Source organism: Chelonia mydas, chromosome 8 (genome assembly GCF_015237465.2).
Source record: "Chelonia mydas isolate rCheMyd1 chromosome 8, rCheMyd1.pri.v2, whole genome shotgun sequence".
NCBI lineage: Eukaryota > Metazoa > Chordata > Testudines > Cheloniidae > Chelonia > Chelonia mydas.
In genome coordinates this window covers 87,120,830-87,145,740 of record NC_057854.1, presented here as the reverse complement: position 1 = coordinate 87,145,740, position 24,911 = coordinate 87,120,830, and the positions used below count along the sequence as shown (strand labels likewise).

General features: G+C 41.0%; 1 protein-coding gene across 4 annotated transcripts in view; it reads left to right on the top strand.

The window, feature by feature from the left end:
* Positions 1-24,911, top strand: part of SGIP1 (SH3GL interacting endocytic adaptor 1) — a 182,017-nt gene that overhangs the window by 80,377 nt on the left and 76,729 nt on the right. For 2 of the 4 annotated variants that reach the window (XM_007063421.3, XM_043520891.1), the window contains exons 4-9: positions 1,290-1,314; positions 5,445-5,522; positions 7,584-7,640; positions 9,256-9,310; positions 11,789-11,964; positions 21,358-21,369. In XM_007063421.3, the coding sequence (XP_007063483.1) occupies positions 1,290-1,314; positions 5,445-5,522; positions 7,584-7,640; positions 9,256-9,310; positions 11,789-11,964; positions 21,358-21,369 (403 nt within the window). The remainder of the gene's footprint in view (positions 1-1,289; positions 1,315-5,444; positions 5,523-7,583; positions 7,641-9,255; positions 9,311-11,788; positions 11,965-21,357; positions 21,370-24,911) is intronic. The other 2 variants (XM_043520892.1, XM_037907616.2) reach the window with 2 other exon arrangements.

The window sequence follows — 24,911 nt, the reverse complement described above, 5'->3', positions numbered from 1 at the left end:
AAAGTCAAATTTGTTTTAATTGTAAATGGGGAATCATCATCAAATGTGTGTGTTTCTAGCGAAGTCCTGCAGGGATTGGTTCTTGGTCCTACACTATTTAACATTTTTATCAAGGACATGGAAGAAAACCTAAAATCATGACTGATAAAGTTTGCAGTTGACACAGAAGTTGGAGTGGTAAATAATGAAGAGGACAGGTCACTGATACAGACAGATCTGGATTGCTTGGTAACCTGGGCACAAGCACACAATATGCAGTCCACTAATACCTCGGAAGGAGGAAGAATTGAGCCATCTCTGCCGGGATTCAAACATATGGTTCTAGGGAGTCTAAATATTCCCTACCCAAAACCAAAATCACTAAGCTTAAGGAACACGTGTGGAATATGGAATCTTATATTACGTCTGCTGCTTTAGAAAAATATTTTGGGAACCTCATGTAATGAGTAAGATTTAAATATTAAATCATAGACTAAGAAAAGGCAAATACACAATAATTATGGAGTGGTTCAATGAAGGACATTGGTGTGTTTAATTATACTTGAGTTGGCAGTAGCTGCCTGTAGATTTTCTACAATGTCATAAGTCTTGACCATCAGTCTTTGGAACATCTGTAGCACTAGATGAGACGGAAGGATGTGGAGGGCGTGGGAGAGGGAAGAGTGGGGGCTGGATTTAATAATTACTTATCATTTCACTCAACACTTTATCATATTTATATAATGCTAAATAAACATGACTGCCATATCTCTAGCTGTTCCATGCTTGCTATAGCTTAAGGCCCAGTTCTGCAAACATTCTTAAGCATAGTCCTTTATATGGTAACTAGTCCTGCTGACTTCAGTGCAGCTACTACTACTCAGAAGAAAGGACTCTGTCCAGTAGAAAGTATTTGCAGGATTGGGCCCTAAATTGTCAATGTATTTTCTATTTCTACTGTGTCTTCTAAAAGAACATACAACACGTCTCACGTAAGGTTTGAGATTGTTTTGGGAGAAATGAATATCAGAATGTGAATGTAAAGAGCAAACACTGAAAACAGAAGTCCACATTTCTCCATCAGAAGGGTACGGTGTACAAATCCCATGGAAGAGATATTGAGACCTTTGAAAATGTTACCACCACAGCAGTCCTGTGGTTCTTATCAGCAATTGGAAGGTGGGTGACAGTAGCTGACCATAAAAACCACAGCTCGTGTGAATTAGCTGAGAAAATTGTTTACAAAGGTTAAACAGAAAAGGCTGAATTAGACTGTTTTTTGACTAATATGTATTTTATCTTTGTTGTAGAGGATCACCAGACAGGGACGGAATTGTAAGTACTGAACTCTTCTTATAAAATTATTCTTAATGGCATTCAGTCTGCGTCTGTCGAAAAGCATTGTCCTCTGCAAATCAGCATAAGGAAGGTCTTACACTTTCTCTCTATTTCCATTTAATGTAGTAAATACATTAAAAATTCTCTTTATGAGAGAGCTGTTTGTTTAAATCAGAGGAATTCAGTCTGGGAAGATTGTTTATTTGTCAAAAATAAGCAGTCAATATAGTTGCAGTGCCAAAATCATCTCTGTTGTACGTACAGCCACTTTATAAATCCTGTATAAAAATAGTTCAAAGGTAATGTTAAATAAAATCAAGAATTTGAAAGCTGCCTTTTTATTATGAATGTTTACTTTTTATGGGAAAATGTTGTACAGCATTTTCTGCACAATGGATTAATAATCTGAAAGGTTATGAAGAAATTTGTGACAAGTTTGACTATTTTCTGTGCAATTTTTATTTTCTATATTAAATTGAAAATAGGAGAGTGGTTACTTTTAAATTATGGCTGCTTTAACTTATGGTTTTAGGAATGAATGTCCCTACTAAAATTGGATTTTAGAGGGGTCTTGATTCCTAAATTTCAAGTTTGCAAAGAAGTATGTTGGGTTCAGACATTGATTTTACTGTAATTTGTTTTTAAAAGAGATTTTGTACTCAGATTTAAAAAGCTCATGCCTCAAATAAAAATCATGAACGTATTCAGAAGGAAAACTGGTGCAGCTGGGAAACTGTTTGTAGTTACTCTGCATCATACTCAGAGCTCTGGAGTGGAAACTAAAGCAGTCATTAAAAACATCATATGTGTCTCCCGTAAAATCACACAAAAATTGGAATGCCTAATTACTGCTTTAAGAGGCACAAGTCTTTGTCATCTGACCCAAGATCCTTAGCTTCGTGATAACCCTGCACTCATAGAGCCCTTTGTCGTTAATTCTTAAGAAATGTCAAGAAATGAAGTTCAGAATACTAAACTTTGGGTAACACTTTAATCAAGGCTCTATTCATCAGAAAGAAAAGAAAAATGTAGCTTTGCAGATTACATGAAACTGTGGAATGTACAAATCTGTCTTCCCTAGTCTTCAGCCTCTACTTCTCCTCTTCTGCTCCTTTTCCTTTCCTTTCCTGTCTGCCCTTGGACTCTTCCTCCTCTCCTCTGCTTTCTGTTCTGCTGCTCTCAGACTCTGTTTCTTCTGTCTTTTCTATGTCAGCTGCAGTCAGGTGTTTGCCTTATCTCTTCTCTGTGTGCAGTACTCCTCATGTTTCAAATGCAGTGGTACTTTCCTTTTCTCCATCTGCAATTTCTTAGACCTCCTGTAAATGTGACACACTTACCCAAAGGTCATGATATGTGGGGGAATTCTGTTCATCTTTGTGTCACGTATACAGACATAACCACACTGCGCTTCTTGAAGCAAGAAAAAAGTGTAAGGTGGATACCCCCCGTATACGGAGTCTAAGAATGAAGAGTTACCTAACAGATTAAAGACCTTCTGAAACCAATGACAAAATTACTGTTGATTTCAGTGGTAGCAGGATTGGGTGCCAAAGCTGTGGGTAGCTTGTCAGACCACATCATGGCTTTTTTTGTTGTTGATGCTAAAGAGTAGCAGAAGTAGCAAATTTTGTTGTTAGATCTAGTACTACAGGCACTCTTCAATAGCAAACTGTTACCAGTTTTATTGTCAGTGATAACAAGTCATTGAGCTAGAGAGAGATTGAGAGAGCAAGCATGAAAATGACTCTGTAGCCTCCTGATTAGAGCCCTCACCCTGGATCCAGTCCCCCGGTCCAATGACTCTTTACTTATTTATCCACAGTGGAATGGCTTCAACGTAAGAGACTGAGGGAGCCCCACATAATCCATAGGACACTCACCTGAGAGGTGGCAGATCCCTGTTCAAATCCGTTCTCCCCCTCAGGTGGAAGGGGGACTTGAACCAGTGGTCTAACGCACCCCAGGTTTGCAGTGGCGGATTAGCTGCAGGGCCAGGAGGGTCTGTGCCCAGGGTCCCACCCAAAATGAGCAACCCCACGCCCCATCCTGCTCTGCCTACCCAGCGCTTCTGCAAGGGAGCAGGGGAAGCGTGCGACCCCACTCCCCAGAAGGAGTGTTGGGCTGGGGGCGGGGCAGAGCAAACTCCCACACCCTGATCCCATTTCCCCGGCAGGAGTGCTGGGGGACAGCCGCGGGGACTGCAGGCAAAAGGGGTGAGGAGGGGCTCCCCACTTGCTGTGGCCCAGGGCCCCACAAACCCCTAATCTGCCTGTGCAGATTTATAAACTAATGATTGGGCTAAAAGTTATAAGCACGGTCCTTCTTCTCCCTCTTTCCCTGCCCCCAGCCTTTTTGCATGAGCTCTCTGATAAGCAGCCTCTGAACACTCCTAGTGGATTGGGTCCGGCAAGTGAGTTAGGCAAAGGAACACCTTTCTTCTCTGGTTTGTGCATCACATTGGGACCTAGAGAGAGTACATGTGCAGAGGCAGAAACATAGGCACCTAGTAGGGCCGCCAACTTTCTAATCGCAGAAAACCCCACCCCCTACCCTGAGGCTCCGCCCCTGCCCCGCAGCCCTCCCCCACTCACTCTGTCCCCTTTCCCTCTGTCGCTTGCTCTCCCCCACCCTCGTTCACTCGCTCATTTTCACTGGGCTGGGGCAGGGGATTGGGGTGTGTGGGCTGCGGGTGCAGGCTCCAGGGTGAAGCTGGGGATGAGGTACTTGGGGGTGTAGAAGGGAGCTCTGGACTGGGGCAGAGGGATTTGGAGTGTGTGTGTGGGATGTGGGATTTGGCTTGCAGCTGGGGGTGCAGGCAGTGTGGCAGGGGGCTCAGGGCTGGGGCAGGGGGTTGGGGTTGTGGGCTCCGGGCGGCATTTACCTCAGACAGCTCCTGGGAAGCGGCCAGCATGTCTCTCCAGCTCCTAGGGGGAGGGGCGGCCACAGGGGCTGTGCAGTTCCTGGCCAATGGGAGCTGCGGAGCCGGTGCTCAGGGCAGGGATAGTATGCAGAGCTCCAGTGGCCACCCCCTAAGTGGAAAAGAAATGTCGTAGCTTCCCGGGAGCTGCACAGATCTGGGTAGGAAGCCTGCCTGTGCCACCAACTGGACTTTTAATGGCCTGGTCAGCGGTGCTGACCAGAGCCACCAGGGTCTCTTTTTGACCAGGTGTTCCAGTCGAAAACCAGACACGTGGCAACCCCTAGCACCTAGGGAATTTTTACTGCGAAAACTTAAGCACCGAGCAAGTTTAGGAGGCTACAGGGTTTGACAGAAGCTGAGTGGGCATATTGTGAATCCAAGTGAGACCTGATGCTGGAACTTAGGCACCTAAAGTGACAGTTATTCACGTAAATCCTGTTGTGAATCTAACCCTTTGTGTAACCTCCTACAGTAGCTGTCTTCACGGTACGGTCTTGAAATCCCAAACTACAGAATCCCAACCATTCTGACTGTATCAGTTGTTGGCATGTGCTGATCCTTTTTTATAGAGCAGAAGTTCTCGAGTTGTGGTCCGTGGACAGTTGGGTGGCCAGATGGTGCTGACATCCCCTTCCCATTTCTAGCTGCTAACATGCATTAATAGACAGACATAGTGTAGTAAATCCCTTCCTAATATGACCTTTCCCTGCAAGCAACTGCTGTAGTTGCCACAGGAGTGATATGGTGATTGTGAATGGGAAAGAAGGTAGTCTGTGGATCAAGTAGAGCAGAGGTGTCCATGAGACAGTCAAAAAGGGATGTTTATGAAGAAGGAGTACACATTATGAAAAGTGTGAGCTCTCCTGATACACTACCTGATTCTTCCTGCTCATTTTACAGATTCAGGGGCTAATCCTGTGGAATCAGGCCCTTTAAGTGCTTGCTGAACCAGGAATACGATCTGATGCGTCCTTGAGATACGAAATACCATAAAGCCTCTGTAGCCCAATATCCGCCAACCCTATTGTCTGGTGAATAGAGCCCTGGTATGAGTCCCAATGTTTCCTTTACATTTAAAGGAACCAAATTTGGCCAACCCTCTTTGTTTCACTGTATAGTATGTTTACTAACACCATGTCATTCTTTGTATGTTTAAAACCCTCCCAATACTTTAACACTTTTTCTACAAAACCAAAATCCATTCCAGCTTCCCAGTCCTCATCCTCATGAGCCACCCTTCAATAACAAACCAGAGTGTGCACGTGAAGGAGGAAAAAAAATTTCGGTAAGGAAACAGATTTCAGTTTAAAGCTTCCAAAGGGTTATAAAAACAGTGAGTAAAACATGTTTTTAAAAATTGTTGAAGAAATTAGGAAAAATACCTTTCAGACTCCTATATAGTGAGAGAATTCTGATATGTTAGCTATAAAGACAAATTTACTACTAAAAATGTTAAGATTAACAACTATGCAGAGCACATTCAAAGCTCAGTTTGTATTTGGCTCTAAAATAAGGTACTCAGTTCTGAATTTAGGTGCTTTGATACTATAGTGATGAGCATGGTATAAAAATAGAAGGACTTAGGGCTTGTCTACATGAGCAGTTTGCACCAAGTTGGGGTGTGACTCTACCCCCACCCCCCCTGGCCTGCCATGGACTATCTGCATGGACCCTCTGGACACATTAATAGTTTGTTGATGTGCTTTGATTAGTCCTGTTTCAAAGGGGGTTAGTGCAAAAGGCATTAGAGAACTGTTAATGTGCCTCAGCTGGTTTGCAGGAGGCTAGTGCAGGGGAGCGTCACACACAGCAGCTTGCTGTGAACTAAATGTTCATGTAGACAAGCCCCTAGGTGATTTGTGGCCTGGTCCAGCTCCAACTAAAATCAATGGGAGTCTTTCCACTATTTGAGTGGAGGTTGGATTGGGCCCTTAAATTTGGGTATTTGAGTGCCCTGGTGCTACTGTTAACCCAGTTCCATTCTGGGTGCTGTCTAATTTAGTTGCCTGAGTTTGAAAACTGGGCCTATATTAAGTATATAAATTAGAGGATTGTTTAAACCTATTTAGTGCCTTAAGAGTAGCCTGACATGTTTAGCATGCATAAGTATGGTTAGTTTGACGTCTCTCAGATTGGTAAACAGCTTGTTGATTTGAAAAGAGATTGCTGCACGTATAGTACATTTTAATTGTAGAGACTTCATTGGCATGTTTTATTGTGTGGTGAACAGACTTTGCTTTAAGATGAACCTAACCATAGTGACATCAGTAATGCAGTGCAATTCCTGTCTGAACATTATAGTGGTCTTCATCTGCGCTGCTCTGTGGAAAGGTGCATTAGTGTTTCTTTTATAAACTTCTTTGGGTAAACGTTTTATAACTTGGCAATTAAAATTTACATTGAGAGTACAAGTTCTCAAGCTAAGGACAGAACTCTACCCAGCTATCGGTTTTTGCTTTTGCTAATTAACGGATATTGACAAGAGAGCCATTTTCGCCCCGGGTGGGGTTTGTGGGGGTGTGTGTGGTAAATAATAGCAGAGTTTGACCCTAGATCAATCTGAGCCTCTTTAGACTTTCAGCACACACCTCAGGTGGACAATTAGTCACTTTTGCTGCACCATTTGGCACCATTTCTGCACTGAATACAGTTTACTGCCTATAAGAAAGCAACATTGCTTTCTGCAGAAACCGATAACACCTGTTAGCGTATCATGATTTCTTTTTCCAGAAAAGACTAAAGCAGTGGATGATGACTAAGCAAGGAGGCTCATTGTATAAAACACTACTTATGACCAGGCTTTCTACATGTACACATACATATATGTAACCCCACAGCTACCTCCATTACAACCTGAAGAAAGCTATGTGTACTCAATAAGTGAAGGTGTTGTGGAAATCTGTCCAATACTTGGTGGCGATGAACCTATAGCACTATAAATGTACTGAAGTGTCTCAGCACAGCACAATGAATTCATAATTTTGCTTCCCTTCCTCACAGGATGATGGGGATTTCAATGAATGGTTGTTTATAAAGTGCACTGAAATAGGGATGTGGAAGAGTCTACAGAAATGCAAAGTATCATTTATTTGGTGGGCTATGGATTTTGAATTGCCCTATTTATAACCAAAAATCAGTCTTTTACATGATTTTAAAATTTGTATTGTTTGTGTGAAATAGCTGCTTAGGGACATCACAATCATCTGACCGTACTGACCAGTTTCTTTAGAGGGTTTCTAGTCTGGCCATTCTGTGACAGATTTCAGTAGTTTGCTCCAGATAGACATTGTGTGATTCTTAGCTCTTCAATTTAAAAATTGTAAATTTGTTCTCAAATGTATTACAGAAGAAAAGTAATGGAGCTCCAAATGGATTTTATGCAGAGATTGACTGGGAAAGATACGTAAGTATCTGGATGATCCCCTCCCTCCGTTTTTAATAGATGTCAGTGCTATGTGATGGGAAATTCCTATACCTTCATATGCTGCAGGATTATGTCAGTCTGGTAGACTTGATTGTTTTCACTGATCCAAGTGTGTTTGCTTCATATACAGAATCCTCATCTTCACTTCACTCTCTCCACTTCAGAATGAAGATCACATCCTGGAGTATTCACAACTCCAGCCTGGTTCAAATGTTACCATGTATTTCAGGCAAAGACTCCGTTTTCCTTTCCACATACTTTATGTGGAAACGACTGTTACTAGAGCAAGCTGAGGGTGCGAGGGATGTCATGTTGCAAGGCACACTTCCCTCAGAAATTTTTTGCTTGTTGTTACGAGTTACTCCTAAGATTAGTGGAACTGGCAGTGACTAATGAAAACAATATTATCTCCAGTTTTTTGTTTGTTGACATGACTTTGACAGTGCTTCATGTGCAGTCAATTTAACTATAGGTCGTTTCCCCTGTTTGTATATCGTGCAGCAACAGGGGTGAGAGAAAAACCTGCAATAAAAATAGAAAAATGGAATTGTAAAACCACAAAAATTGATATGAGGGAACTAATCCATTTTTTCATGCTGTGTGTCTATTTAAGTGATAGAGTAAATCTTACTGTTGAATCAAAATTGGCAATTGTAAGAACGACATCACTGTGGAGAAAAAAAATGAATTCAGCTATTTTATCACCCTGCAAATGTGTAGTTGAAACCTAACCTTACTCTGAAATATATTTTATATCTGCATGTTAATTAGATTGTGTAAAATTATCTAGATACTGGATAGCTCAAATTACCCATTAAGTACCAATTACCCTGAGTAATAAGGAAAGGTCTGTTTGAGACTGATTATACCATCAATATGGAATATGTCAGAGTTAATTGGAAAAAAAAAATTTCAGTTGAACATTGAGAGCATTTACCTGCCAAGAAGCTAATGGTTCAAAACTATGTTAAATGTAGCACTAATAACTTTTGCCTTCACTGCCTATGGATCTGATTCTATAGCCTGTTCCACAGGCTCAAAGGCCTGCAGGGTCGAATGCTCTTCTGGAGCGTATGGGCCCTAGAACGATTGTGTTTCTGAACTACATGGCTTCTTATTTTTGGTGCCTGCCTTCCATTGTTTCCATCCCTCTTCCCAGCACTTTTTACCTGCCTAATTCTGTGGACCATAGTTGCAGTAGTTTCTGCAGCAACCCAGCAGAGACTGTTAAAATCCTGTGCAATTCCTACAATCCTGCCTTTCTTTTCTCTCCAAACCCTTACACTTGCCAGGTCAGCTCTGTGCAGTGGACTTGATTGACACTGCCAGAGTTAACAACAATATCACTTACCTTGTCATGGTAGGGTAGTTTATAGATATTAACCAGTGCAGCTGCAGCCATGTTAAGCCTCCTATAAACAAAGGCTTCTCTTCAGCTTGCTCTACTTTTTCTAATTTTGGGTAAAGCTCACTATTTAATCAGCCCAGTGTTTCCTTTGACATATCCTCCTGATAGAAGAAATCGCTTAAGTTGCTCTTCAGTGAAATGTTTAACAAGAACTTAATTACTTTGCTTTGTTTATGCCCCACCCAGAATTCACCTGAACTTGATGAAGAGGGATACAGCATCAGACCAGAAGAACCAGGCTATATCCTTTATTGTTAGCCTTACATCTCAGTTTGCAAACTGTAATATGATCATGGGTTCATGGAGTGGTCACTGAAATTTTTCCCTTATTTTTCTGTACACTATTATTCCTCAGCTAAAAGTGAAGCCCAGTGGAGAATCACCTGATACAGAACTGCCTTGTTTTATTCATAAGAAATTAACAGAAAGGAGTAAGTGGATAGGAAGCACACTGAGAAATAATTACGTTCAGTGCATGCCACTAAAACAGATGTGATTATAATGCTTGCAGTGAATCAAAGCAGATTTCTAGCCCTTTTCTCTGGGTTGGCAGAAACTAGAAGGGTTGCAGAAGCAGTGTGTTCATTCACTGGAGGAAAGAAGCAGTTTCCATCTCTCTGCAAAACGCCTTTGGCCTTGTAAGAGAGAATTAAAACTAGAGGAGCTGAACAAATGTTACATTTATGAGTCTTGAAAAGTAGGAATCCTCATCTAATGGTCAGAACCCAGATCTCTAGATTCTCAATCCTGTTTTCAGCACTGCCATAGACTCACTTAGGCAAGTCACCTAACTGTTCTTTAGTTTCTCCATCTATAAAATGGGGGTGCTACTATTTTGCTTCTCAACGAACTAGTGACACTGAGTGTTTATAAACCATGTTGTGAAGTTAATATAGAAATGTGCAAAGTATTGTATTTAATCTCAAGCTTGTTTATGCTGATCTAATCGCTGAGTAATTGTTGACAATGTTCCTTTCATCCATTTAAATGAATGTAAGCAGGAGCAAGAGGAGACATCTTGTTTTTGTAAAAGCAAATCGAAGCAGAAATGAATTTGCCTTTTGAAAATCACCATCCATATACAATGACGTGTAAGAGGCTTTGAAAGTGTAGATACATATTTTATTTAAAATACATTTGTCTAGGGCAGGGGTGGGCAAACTTTTTGGCCTGAGGGCCACATCGAGGTTGCGAAATGGTATGGAGGGCCAGGGAGGGAAGGCTGTGCCTCCACAAACAGCCTGGCCCCCATCCCTAACTGCCCTCCCCCAGAACCCCACCCCCTGACCCCCCAGGACCTCACCCTCTAGCCAACCCCCCCTGCTCCCTGTCTCCTGACTGCCCCACCCCAAACCTCCCCCCATCCAACCGCCCCCTGTCTCCTGACTGCCCCCTGGGTCCTCCTGCCCCTTATCCAACCTCCCTCCCCCCTGCCCCCTTACCATGCCGGCAGCAGGACAGGCTTTTTAGAAAGCCTGGGAGGTGGGCGGGCACATGCGGTGGTGTGCCTGCAGGGGAGGGAGGACAGCAGGGGAGGGGCTGGGGGCTAGCTTCCCTGGATGGGTGCTCAGGGGCTGGGCAGGGCGGTACTGCGGGCCGTAGTTTGCCCACCTCTGGTCTAGGGTGTGATAGGCACCATGGAAAACCCTTAAGATAGCTATAAATTTTATTTACTTGGTACAGAGGAGCCATAACATTTTAGATATTCTCAAAATGTAGAACAATATATACACACTGGCCCATCTCCTCCACTGTGACTCTCAGAGCACAGGTATGAGGTGTGCATATGAAGGAGGCTTAAAGCTCACAGGTGGTCTCCCTTTATCCTCCTCCTGCTGGTCAGGATCTCTGTATTTTGTTTGAACAGACTGAAGAACTCTCTCTTATCCCAGGATGTAACACACAGCTGAGGATTGGCACAATGAAGGGATATTGTGGGTATGTCCCCTTTCCTCCAACCACACCCTCTATCCCTGTTGCAGGGAAAGTTAGTGGAGTAAGATTTGGTGCTACTACACCCTTTGCACTGGGGTGATCTCCCTTACTGGCTTTGCTAACTTTATAGGTCATCTGTGTCAATGGTGCGATACAAACCAGCCATGCTGCAGACAAGAATCTGGCCTGTGCAGTGAGCTGCCTTTAGTAAGTAGACCGTGGGAAAATAGGCTCATAACTTCCTCCTCTGCTGCCACTGAAACTTCCTGGTTGCGTATTCGTGTATAGAGTGTAAACTGGTACAGTGCTGAGTGGTGGGAAAAGAGTACTCCTAAATTAATGCTATCCCACAGTGCAGTTTTATCTACTTTTATGAGCAGTCAGCAATTTACATCCATGCTATTGTGTGTGTGTGTATGTGTGTATATATGTATATTATGTATCTGTTATATACAAATATGACAAAATGGAATAGAAGTGACAGGATTGGCAAAAGTGTGTGACCTCTGTTACCCATTTTTGCAGATGTACAGTTGGGGTAAAATTTTCAAAAACACCTAAATCCCATTTTCCAAAGTGACTTAGGAAGCTAAATCTTACTGGAAAATCAGAGGGATTTAGGCTTCTAAGCACCTATGTCACTTTAGAACATGGGCCTAAGGCACTTTTTGAAAACTTGACTTTAGGAGTTTGAAAGGATGGGGAGGGAGGTGGTATTTTGCCTCCACTATGTATAAAGAGCCTACCTCTGAGCAGAACAAAAAATTCTTTAACTGTGATCTACCTACCAAAGGAAAGCACTTTTATTCCTCAAGCGAATCAGAAGAAGAAGAAGAGTCACACAAGAAATTTAACATTAAGATTAAGCCTTTGCAGGCTAAAGACATTCTTAAAAGTGCAGCAACTGTAGATGAATTGAAAGCATCAATAGGCAACATCGCACTTTCTCCATCTCCAGTGGTGAGTGCCCTGTGTTTTAATCTTTTACAAAGTTGGGAGAACAATAACATCCTATCCTGATTAATTGTTAGTAGTCAGCAAGTCTGTTAATTGAGCGTCAAACTGATTCATAGTTAAATACAATTTTTTTGCACGTTGTCTAGTTTAGACACCATTTCTTAGTTTAGTCACCCAGCAGCCACGAATAGCTCTTGGAGATTCAGTGTCATGATTTTTAATAGATATTTTTAGTTCAGAATGTGCTGAAATATCATAAAGTTTCCTGAATGTGTTAAAATACTATGAAGAGTCTTATAACTTCTTGATGTACTCCTTTATTTTAGTGAGTTTCACACATCTCCAAATGATCAAAACCCAACATGTATACTTTTTTCTTATTTTCTTATTTAAAAAAATTAGTATTTGCTATTACAGTAGAATCTGCACAATGCAAACTCCAGTTATCTGAAACTGCCATTATCCAAAACAGGGTCATGTTCTCCTCATATCTGTTAATTGCGTGGAAATTTCCCTCCGATATCAAAATATTCCCTCCGATATTATTAGGGTCTGATACTGCCAATCTTACATTGGGCAGTACCGCACAGTGAGTCACCTTATTGAAATCAATGGGATGGATAATTCATGTAAAAAATTACTACTCAATATGGGTAAGGGTTGGAGAATTGGGCCCTCAGTATTCTCATGACATTTGAGTAACTGAGATTGTCTCTTGTTGGAGTCTGTATGCATCCGATGAAGTGAGCTGTAGTTCACGAAAGCTTATGCTCTAATAAATTTGTTCGTCTCTAAGGTGCCACAAGTACTCCTGTTCTTTTTACGGATTCAGACTAACATGACTGCTACTCTGAAACTTGAGATTGTACTGTAATAGCAGTAAGACAATAAGGCGAAACTCCTCTGAAGTTGTCGATGCTACAAAATGTAAAAATGGCAAAAGTAAGATCAGAATTAGGCCTCGTGTATTTCCCTGCTTTTACCTTCCTTCTTTCGTCCTCACGTATTAATTTTAATTTGTTTCATTTTCTGCTGTACATAAAAATCCATCAGAACTACCTCTTGTTCTGATCTGTTACTTTCCAGATCACAATAACACCTACACATCTTTGTAATAACACTGATATACAATGTTACATGTGCATCCTTAATGAAGAAATAAATCCAGATTTCTAAAAGGAAGGACCATATTTCATTAAACCCTTCCTCTTTTTCATTCCATTAGCACGTATCTTTTTCAAGGCTTACCAAGATCTCTGACTTGCTATCCCAATCTATTCAGCTGTGCAAAGCTCTGTGATTTCTCTCTATAGGTAAAGCTTTTTGTTTTTTGTTTTGTTTTTGAAGTTGCATGGATTTGCAAGTCTGGCATCTTGCTTTGAGTTTGGGCTGAGAATACACCCCAAAAACTCAAAGTGAAAATGAACTAAAACTGCAGTCTTCCCCACCCCCCTTATTTTAGGCCAGTGCAACATCACTAAGTTATGTGAGTGTCTAAGTAAAGCCACCCTGAAGTGGGGAGTTTTACATCTGGGTTGAAACCCAAACGCTGGTGATAACCTGCCTGTGTGGTGTCTCTATGGAAATTTTACTTTGATAATTGGCCCATTTAGTGATTTTTAAATGCTTTCTCCTCATTGTGACCAAGTTGCTTCCTGGAGTTTCACATTCAAAGCCCAGAACCTGTATTAAAGTTCCTAGGATCATGCAACATCATCTAAACCAAATCTGTTCGTGATTCTCTTTACCACATCACAGCCACAGTAATCCAATGTGCATATATCTGTGTGTATCTATCTATAGACAAAGATATCATTTTGTGGGGAGAGGAGAAATACTGGAAAATTTAAAAAAATAGAGATAGCACTAAAAATATACCAAAGGGATCAATTGTGCACTGTCAGGTGCAGAGATAAGGGCGAAAAGATCTAATAGGCTTCTTCAATGTCTGATATCTGCTTCTGGGATTAAAATAGTTATCCTCATCTTAAGCAGCAGAAACTACTGCTATTCTTCACAAATAGCAGGTGCACTATGTAGAATTTGAAATCTGTAAATTGGAGCAGTTAGCCCACAATGCATCCCCCATTCTGAGGTCCTTCACCCTCACTAATAACTCATATCTCCATAATTCATGACTGGCAGATGTGTGGTACTAACTCATCAAGTAATTCTGTACTTTGGTCATCTAATTGCCCTAAAGCTTATGAATTTTGGGTTGATCTCATGCTGAAGAATATTAATGACCATGAAATATGTTTGCAGGTAAATGAAGATAAGAGAGTATCAAAATTTGGTCGGTTCTTGGCAAACACATTTTTCTTAGCTGTTACCCTGTTTTAATAATTTTGAAAGAAAACTTCCATGAAGTAACATAAAAGGAATTCGGCCCATGTGGCCACTTGCTGTCTTGTGCCTTGTGTTCCTGAAATTGAAATAAGAAAAAAAACAACTAAATCCCACAGACCTGCACACTCTACTAAATACACTGCAAGGTCAAAGCCTATTTTCACTTACAAATTAAATGAGAATATCTGTTTCCTAGTTTCTGTGATTCTTTTGCCACCCAATGGAAGTTTTGCCTTTGACTGATATGGAGCTGGATTTAGTCCCTTTGCAAACACATTCATGTTTGTTAATTTGCTGCTGCATGAAGCTCTTCCCTTTTGCATGCAAACGTGTCAGAGTTTGGTTTGTGGCTAGTCTTTGTTCTAGTGAGCTGACTTGTACAGTTATGAAGTCGTAAAGATGCTGCAGCTGGCCTGGAGGCAGGACAGCAGCGTATTCTGTTGCTGTGTGCGGAAGCTAGGCTCTAGAGTCAATTTGGGACTCTCATTTCCTGGGCTGTGGGAGCTGTGGGGACTGTAAATCATGCAGACTGATGGCTTTATTGTTCTGTGAAGCATGTGGCTTCCTGATCCACTGACACTGCCTGGAGGAAGTTAGACTTGAGGCTAGTTGCTGCAGTGCTGATCACAGAAGGGAAATATGTGAATTAGAAAGAAACATTAGGCAGAGATGAAATGGGAGAGAGAAAGATACTAAGAGCCTGATCCTCAGCTACTGTAAATCAGCATAGCTCTATTCAGTTCAATGGAGTTACACTAGTTCACATCAGCTGGAGGATCGGACCCTAAATATTAACATTAAATTAACTGGATTATATGTGGTCTGTCTGAAATGAAGAATCACTCATGGAGTTATCTAAGATAAAGGCATAGGTCCAGACTTGTGGACACTCCCAAAATACATGCAGCAGAAGTCAAGGAGCAGTGTGCACAGCTGGCATAAAACACTCCTTTGTGCTGCTCTGATTCTGGTGCTATTTTTAGCAGCTACCACCATATGTTGTGTTAAACTAGCCTGATCTTACGTATATTGGCCTATAAGAACCATGAAGGGGTGAATACTTGGGCCAGGACTGGATAGCAGATATGTGTTCTAACTATGTCCCCCTTTCCTGATACACTGAAAAAGGAAGGCATGTGTCATGTAAACCCTGCGTTGGATGTACCCCACTGCAGGATCAACCCTGCACACTGGTGATCTTCCCTGGCTCGCTTACTCAATTTCTGCAATCTTAGTACAGTGACAACTTGGCACAAAGCAGACATAGTGCACCTGGGCATCTGGCCCATATAGCTGAAGCCAATGTCACCAGCATTGAAGCAATGATCCTCACACACCAAATTTGCTGGGGTGGACATTGTGTGCGGATGCCAGACGCTCGCCTTCCAAAACAAGCCCTCTATTCTCAGCTCACCCTGGTCAGAGATCCTGTGGTGATCAGAGGACATGCTACAAAGACACGCTGAAAGTGTATCTCAAGAAAACTGATGCGAATATCACAAGATGGGAGGAGCAAGCCACCAACTGACCTCAATGGTGCCACATCCTTCATCAGGCACTTCAAGGAGAAGTGCCTTGCCCTCCAAGCTGAAAAAAGAGAGCGAGAGAGAGGAGGAAGGAAAAAAGAAAGAACTTTCTCCCAGCAGGCAGCTGACCCACCAGGAAATGCCTGTACCTACTGCAGGTGGATCTGTGGTTCCAGGACCGGGCTCCTGAGTCCTCTCAGAACCCATCTGTAAATCTCAAATTGAGAGATCGCTGATGATGACGACCTGGGGATCTGGTCCATGTACTAGAGCCCCTTCTGGTTCAATAACTAGGTACACTTCCTTGAGAATGTAGCTTTATTTACGAGATCATATTGACACAAGCATAGGAGCTGATGCACCCCCTAGCATGAAGTGGTTTCTATCATATACAGGGTTTACAGTTTGGTTCAATGGCTCTCAGCACCCCCACTATAAAAATTTGTTTCAGCCCCCCTGAACACAAGTGCATTTCCACAATACAAAAGCACAAAGTGAAAGGATTTTAGCCTGCAGTCAACCAAACTATCTTCCTTTTAATCTCCCGCTACAACTTGTCTGCTTCACTCCCATGGGAAAACACGATATCGAATTCTGTCAGTGCAATTCAGGGAAAAAAACACTGTCAAGTTAAAAATGCATGTATTTTAAAAGTTTCCTTAACAAGGTTTGTTTGTTTTTTAATAGTTAACTTAGAGCAGTGTGGCCTAGTGGATTGAGTTCTGGAGTGAGACTTATGAGACCTGGGTTCTATTCCTGACTCTGCTACTGGCCTGTTGGGTGACCTTGTGCCTCAGTTTCCCCATCTGTAAAATGAGAATAATGATACTGCTCTCCTTTGTAAAGTGCTTTAAGATCCACGGATGAAAAGCCTTCTATAAGAGCTGAACCTGTAGCACTGCATCCTTGTACAAATGGATAAAACCCGTATAGTGACTAAACAAAAGTAAACGAACTAGTCTATTTTCCTTGTCATAGAACCATAGGGTTAGAAGGGACTGCGAGGGTCATCTAGCCTAACCCCCCTGACAAGACGCAAGATGTGTTGTGTCTAAACCATCCAAGACAGATGGCTACCCAACCTCCTCCTTTTGAAAACCTCCAGTGAAGGAGCTTCTACAATCTCCCTTGCTCCAAACTCTTAAAGGGACAGGATGCAGGTTGATATCCTCCTGACAGGATGTCAGGGTGGTATTTACTGTCAGGATGGTATTTACCTGCATCCTGTCCCTTTTAGCATTTGGAGCTCTGCTGAAATGGTCTAAGGGGGTACAGTGGGAAAGCAGGAAGTGGTCCCAGGAGGGTGACCCCCTCTGAATTGGGAGGGTAACAAATGCACTTTTCCCTGTTTGTGCAGCTTGTTTACTTTTTGGATTTCCCTCAGTTTGGACAATGAAAATAGACTGGTTAGTTTACTTTTGTTTAGTCACTGTAAGGATTTCATCCATTTTCACACCCCCGTTTCCATTGGAATTTAAAAACCAAAGTAATGGAATGCTCTGGGCTTAAGTTTTGTGAAAGCTGTTGTTCATCTCCTCTCTTCCCAAAAATTGTTTTTTCAACCAAATTTGGCCTGACAGTGTCTCTTCTGTTTGTGAAAGCAGTGTTATAACTGATCATGCAATATTTCTGATTCTTGTACCCCTTGTCCAGCTCACATGCAGAAATGAAGCAGACTGCAGTAAAAAGGAGCCATATCTTTCCCCCTGTATGTTAATCCTTTGTCTGCATGTAGGGCAAGGTTGTGAGCAACAGTCTGAAACAAGCCTCAAAATGAAATGGCACACATGGTTCTTGTTAGTACAATTCTAATCGTTCCATTCTCTCATAGAAACAAATAAACTTATGTACTTTGGTCACATTAGGTGTAGAGATGGAAATAACCTTGAGAAATTTCTTATGGAAGGGATAGTGAAAGGTGGTCATGGCAGGGGACAACCAGTGAATGGTGTGTGGCAAATGACTGGAAGGTGAGCTGCTGAGTGCTCAAAGTTAGCAATGGATGTTGAAGGCTTCCTAAAATTCTGCTACGGTGTCACCGATATTCAGACATGAATAAACGGATTTACTTTACTAATTCTTAGCAACATTACATTTGTTTCTCATATAGCTATCCTTTGCCCATAGGTGTGTGCCCTATCTCACTCAAAACCCATTAAGTTAATTACCTTAACCATGGTTCTAATATTTTCTTTTCAAAAAGATGGATAGTGTCTAGAAGGATGATGGGAGATGCCCGTGTTTACGTGCTTCCTACTCTTGCCTCCCTTGATCCTTTGGGGCAAAAGTTATGACACTTCAATTTAAAGATGTCTGAAAGAATAATTAGACTTTTCTAGAAACATAAATATAATCTATAGAAATAAAAAGAACTGTGCAGTTACTAGGGAAGGAAGATGGAAAGTGACTTGCCACGTTTTTCATAATAAAAAATAAAACTGCAGCTACTCAAGTAGTTCTAAGACTGTTAAATATGCTGCTTTGTGGTGAGAATCACAGATTTTAACAGTGGAGTGGTGTCCTGTCAAAGTCAACTGTATCCTTACAGAGAGGCCAAACAAAACCTTCCTTGGCTGAACGTAGCAGAGATTAAACCTCTGCAGTTATTTGGTGAGAGAACAGCTGAGAGCCTCCTGTTAAATTTTAATCACTCTGTTTTGTCAGATTACCAGAGGAACTGTTCTATTTGAATGTATGATCGCTCAATTCTGTTTTGTTAGAATCTCTCAGTACATAAATAAGGTCAGATAGATGCTTTTTTTCTAGCTTGCTTGAATACACCTATTCTTTCCTGTTTAGAAGTAGTTTAATTTGTTTCTTTACTTGTTGGGGTAGTTCATGATGATGGTGCAACCTGACGACATCAGATGCACCAGAGTTTTACATCCCCAGCCTCCTTCCATTTTTTTTTTTTTTACTGGCAATCCCAGTTTTGTGCTATTTGTACAATGGAAAGTCCAGCCCCAAGTAGGAAGGGTTTTTTAGTGATCTTAAGCAATGTTTGTTTATGCTAAAATGAGTATATTTTATAGTACAAGTTAGGGTCCTGACCTAAGTTTATGCATGCATGCTTGAAAATGATAGAATTCTGATTCCATACTTCAACAACTAAATAAAAGTTCAGAAGTGTTGAGCTCTCACAGATTTTATAGACGACCATGGGATGTGCCGGCGTTCCCCACCTCTGAAAATCATGTCACTTTTATTTAGGTTCCATGGCCTTTTGTCCAAATGTAGAGGAAAAATGACCTGAATAAATCACTTTTTTCTGAACCTAACATCCTGGTAATATTTAGGAAAACCGGGACTAGTCAGGGGTAACTCAATAAAGGTATAATACATTTTTACAGGAATTGTATTAACTTTTTGAAACTGTCAAAATCATTAGAAAACTTCTGAAATCATTATTTTCAATTGCATTGGAATCTTCAGATCTTTGTAAATGAACTGTCTTTGCTAGAGAGAACTTGTTAATAAGCCCAATGTGCTCATATGTTCTCAATGAAAGAAAAATTCACCATTCACTGTAAAAGTTAGCTTCTTGATTTATAAATTAAAACTCAACCATAGGCAGTATTTCTTCTATTCCTTGCACAACTGACCTCTGAACTTCAAGGTGATAAAAAGGTGACCTTTTTGGTGCTGTAATATAACCACTCATAAAACCTAACAGCTCTGGTTGCCTTTGCCAGAGTGGCCACCAATCAGATACACCCAGGCTGGAAGACAATACCTCATTTAGAGAGATGAGGGTTTTTTCAAAGTGTAATTATGTTTCATAGCTGCTGCAGTGGCCATAGTCATGGCAGCACATACAGCAGGTTCAGTTGTTTCCAGTAAAGATTTATTTATGACAAATAAATAAATGTGTATTTTATGAAAGGTTGGGGGAACTTAGAGTGCATTCTCTGATTTCCTCCATGGAGTGGCCATACAGATAAGTTCCTCATGGGTTAATAACTGACTGACAGACAAGAAATAAAGGGTAGGAATAAATGCTCATTTTTCAGAATGGAGAGAGAGAAATAGTGGTGTCCCCCCAGGAATCTGTACTGGGACCAGTGCTGTTCAACATATTAATAAATGATCTGGAAAAAGGGGTATGCAGTGAGGTGGCAAAATTTGCAGATGATACAAATTACTCAGGATAGTTTAAGTCCAAAGCAGACCGCAAGCAGGGCCGCCCAGAGGATTCAGGGGGCCTGGGGTCTTCGGCGGCGGGGGTCCTTCCACTCCAGGTCTTCGGGGCACTTTGCCGAAGACATGGAACGGAAGGACCCCTCGCCGCCGAATTGCCGCTGAAGACCCAGAGCGGAAGAAGCAGCGGCGGGTCCTTCACTCCAGGTGTGTTCGGCAGCACTGAAGGACCCGCCGCCAAAATCTCTTGTGGGGGCCCCTGAAAACTCTCGTGGGGGACCCTGTGGGGCCCGGGGCCTGGGGCAAATTGCCCCACTTGCTTCCCCCTCCCCCCCGGGCAGCCCTGACCACAAGGAATTACAACGGGATCTCTCAAAACTGGGTGACTGGGCAACAAAATGGCAAATGAAATTCACTGTTGATAAGTGCAAAGTAATGCACATTGGAAAACAATACATACAAAATGAGGGGATCTAAATTAGTTGTACCATTCAAGAAAGAGATCTTGGAAGAATAAGTTCATGGAGGATAGGTCCATCAATTGCTATAGTCAAGATGGTCAGGGATGCAATCCCATGCTCTGTGTGTCCCTAGCCTCTGACTGCCAGAATCTGAGAGTGGACAACTGGAGATGGCACTAATTGCCATGTACTGTTCGTTGCCTCTGAAGCACCTGGCACTGGCAATTGTTGGAAGACAGGAGACTGAGCTAGATGGACCATTGTTCTAAAGTTTGTGAGCAGCACCATTTAAATCTCTCTTTCTAACTAGCATAGCAGCTGAAGCTCACTATGGGATAGGATTCGGAAGACTGCTGAAAAAGTGGGAAGTTTTTTTAAAAATGGAAGAGCTTCTGATAAAACAGAGGCAATTGTGGTCACCTCCCTTGAGTCACATGGGGCTCTATTTCTCCATCCCCTGCCTAAAATGCTAGAGTACTGAGCTTAGGTGCAATATTTTTCTAGAAGCCTGCAACTTTCTGAGATTGGATCCTTTCATTATTCTTGCATTTGTCAAAGCTTGTAGAGTATGGCACTTTATTTTCCTGTCATATAAACCCTTTTAAGAATTTAAACTTTTAATTGAAAAGTAGCTTTGAGTATAGTTAGAAATAGCCAGCTATGCCAATATCCTGCAATCATTTCTGTAAATGGCTTAAATAAAAGTGCTGTGTTGTTCTATGCTATTTTTCACTGTAATCTTATGTCTACCTGAATAATATTCAGACTGTATAAAATATTACCACTTTGCTGTCCGTTTAACAGGTAGGCTTTTAATGCTGCTTTTCATAGATGTAGATCTTTTGTTTCTCCATGTGGTAATTATTTTTAGAAAATATCTTATTTTCTCATTTTCTTTTTTTATTTTGGCTGCATTCTTTTAGAGGAAAAGTCCGGTAAGAAATCATTTGCTCTTTTTCTACCTTTTCATAACTTTTTTTTTTTAACAGAATACTTTGCTTTGGTGTTTTTCTGTTTCCATTTTTCACTTGTCTGTAGAACTGAAATGTAAAATGCAAATACTGTGTATCATTGTTTACAAGTGATGGCATCTATTCTTTCTCCTGTGGATTTAATTCAAAGGTATTTTTTAAATGAGCTAGGTTTCGCTTCCATTAAATTTAATTATTTTCCCCTTTGGCTTGCATGAGAAGAGGAAAGTTTGAGGGTGTTTTTTGCCCAAAGATTTATGGGATGAAATCCTGTTCCCAGTGTAGCCAATGAAAGTTTTCCCATCAACTTGGGTGGACCAGGATTTCACCCATGGTATGTTTAATGCACATTACATTGCATGTCCAGTTATCAGATGATGCAGAAACCAATAGTTCTATAGCATAACCTTTGCTGCTATAGTAACATTAACAATATGAATGTATTCTTGCCAAAGAGTTGGTTATAAATGTTCATGCCATAACATTGTGCAGGCCTACACAGAGTTTTGAACACTAAATGAGTTTTGTGGTCTGAGCACCAGATCTCAAGAGAGGAACTTCTAAATTCTAGTCTCATCTCTTATAATTACTCCTCCTGTTGCCTTGGCCAAGTCACTTGAACTTTCTGCCTCAATTGCCATCTGTAAAACAATGATTTTCCTGACAGTCGGGAGTCTTGTGAGGTTTTGTTGGCTAATGTTTGGACTGAGAAGGGGGTTGTAAAATAAGCTGAGTGATAAGTTGTAGTTATTTAGGCATATTAGCTATATGTTCTGAAGCTGAACTCCCCTTTCTTCACTCTGCTACCTTACAGTACCTCTTATTAAAGTTTTCTTGTGGTATATGGTAAATATTTTTTTCTTCCAAAATAGTTTTGAATAGATTTGAAGTGAAACAAGTGGACTTTTACTTTATCATTAAAAGAAACCAAATGTTGAAGAAATTTTACAAAGTACCTTGATTTTTAATATGGAAGAAAATACTACCTTGATCAAATAAATAGATTATAAGAGGACTTGCTAACTAAGAAGAACAATATGCAAATTGACCTTGTAATTATAGAAAAAAAAATGTAGGGCCAGGTCCTTAACTCACCTAACTCAGTAGCGCTCCACTGAAGTTGGTGGAGCTATTGCATGTTACACTGGCTTTGGTTCTGGTCTATAAACTTCCCACTATAACAAAAATACCTTTTTAATTCATTTTCTCTATACCACTGCAACTTCAATTTGAAGTTAATTAGTAAATTTTATGAGGCGCTTTTCTGCAGTGCATCTGTATTGCAGGTGGTATTGGATCTCGATGTGGCTTTTGTTTCCTCTTCCAGAAATATGGAACTTCTTGATCTTAGCTGTCTGCATAACAATTCACAAATAACAGTCAAGTTTTATTAGAAAATCTAAATCAGAATTTGAATGCTCTCCTGGCTTTTAAAAAAACACTCATACCTTTAATTATCTAAGGTACTTTTGTTTACCCAGTGGCCAATGGACTTTGTCACTGGTCTGTTGAATTTCACATAATTTTTTTCCTGCTTTACTTATTTCCTTTGCTGGGCAGTATAGACAGCTGCATTCATGTACATAAAATGGCCTACCTGCTGCAAAATGAGAGATGACTTGTCCCATGGTAGGCTAGATGAGCTAACCAAAGATACAGAGGTCTGGTCTAGTCTTCATTGTGCACATAACTCCCATAAACCTTAATGGAAGTAATACATGCAGAACAAGGGGAGAATATGGATCAGGGCAAAGACCAAAATATGAGATGGCACTGGGATAATGGGGAGTGGAGGGCTAGGGGGCTGGAGAATATGAGAGATATGCAATTAAGGTTTCAGTTGAATCTGACTGTTTGTTATGTAAAACTACTGAAGTGCTCTGTTTTTTAAACAATTAAAATTCTTCTCAAACTTACACAAATACATACAATTAAAAGCCTCATTGGATTAATAAATTTATCACATCTACTCCATTAATGAAACATTCTTTATCTGATCAGATTCCTGGATTCAATAGAAAAAGGACTAACCTAGCAAAGACTATCTTGAGTGGAACTGTCAACTATTCATTAACAAATATCACAGAGCTGAGGGAAAAGTCCGGAAAACATCAGCTGAACAGTCCTGTATTTATTGTACATCAAACTGACGGTGGAGCTTTGAGAAACAACAGGAGTATGCCCATGGCAGTTGTGATTTTGACATGTCTGACTGACAGCATGTAAAGTTCCAAAACCCGACACCATCTGTCTGCAGAACACCTAGATAACTGAAACACAACTCTGAGATATGTCATGAGTAACTTCAATTTTGAATGACACATACATGGTGATAGTAAGTTGCAGTTGTTTATTACAGGAAAAAGATTACCAGTTGGCTACACCAAAGGAAAAAACAAAAAAATCCTCAAAGGCAGATTAGGAGGTTCCTTGGAAAACTGTGGAAAAACAACATGCATCCCTTCATTTACTTTCTTTGTGACTTTGACATGACTGGCCATGATGGCACATGTACCATGGCTTTTCCAATTTTCTTTTTTTCACAAGAATCTCAAACACTGAGAAATGTGAACATCTCAAATCCCTGACCTTATCTGGCAGAGAGGTTGTAAGAACTTGTATGGTTCTTGATTTGGAACATCACCAGTTGCTTCTAAAACCTTATATGAATGTAATTGTTCTTGATTACAGATTATACATCCCTGAAAAATTCCCCCTCCATTTCCGATGTGACATTTGACATTAAGAATGTGTGTGTGTATTGGCAGGGAAAAGGGAGATGTCCTTGCCCCAGTTCAGTAACTGTCAATTACTATTTGCAGTAAATACACCACAATTCAGCTTAGTATTTTCTTCAAAAATGGATAGTACTTTGGTATCAAATTCGTTAACCCAAAGACACTGTCTCTTTCAGGTATTTGTGCAGGTGTGAGAAGAATATTAATGGTTTTGAAGAATATGTAGTACCTTACTCTCAACTTCGTCACTGATTTCATGAAACTTAGTTTTATCCATACTTTTTAACTTATCTCTGCTGTAACACACACATGCTGTATATGTATATACATTCAATTATATACAAGCGCACACAATGGGCCATATGTTCAGCCTTTCTCTGGTTGCTTTGCTTTGCTTTGCTCTGACAGCACAGAGCAGCCCAAAACCCTGCCAATCCAGCCCTCTGTGGATTCTTCCAGCATAGGAGGAACCCCTATGTAGTAGCTCTAGGAGATGTGAACAGGAACACCAGTGTGCTCTCATGGTTCCCAGCTACTGGTACAGCACTTAGGAGTCATAGGCAGCTAGAAGCAATTTAAAGGATATCTGAGGTTGCTGGAGTTTCTAACCCCAGGATCAGGGAGCTGCAGAGTACCTTAAAGCAGACCCCACCTCCCACCCACTGCACCAAGCTTGTCAGCTGCAGCTGAAGATCTATGCCGGCATCTTCTTTATTGCTTGTATCAGCATGTAAAGTTATAGCGATACCAAAGCGAATCCAAGCCAAA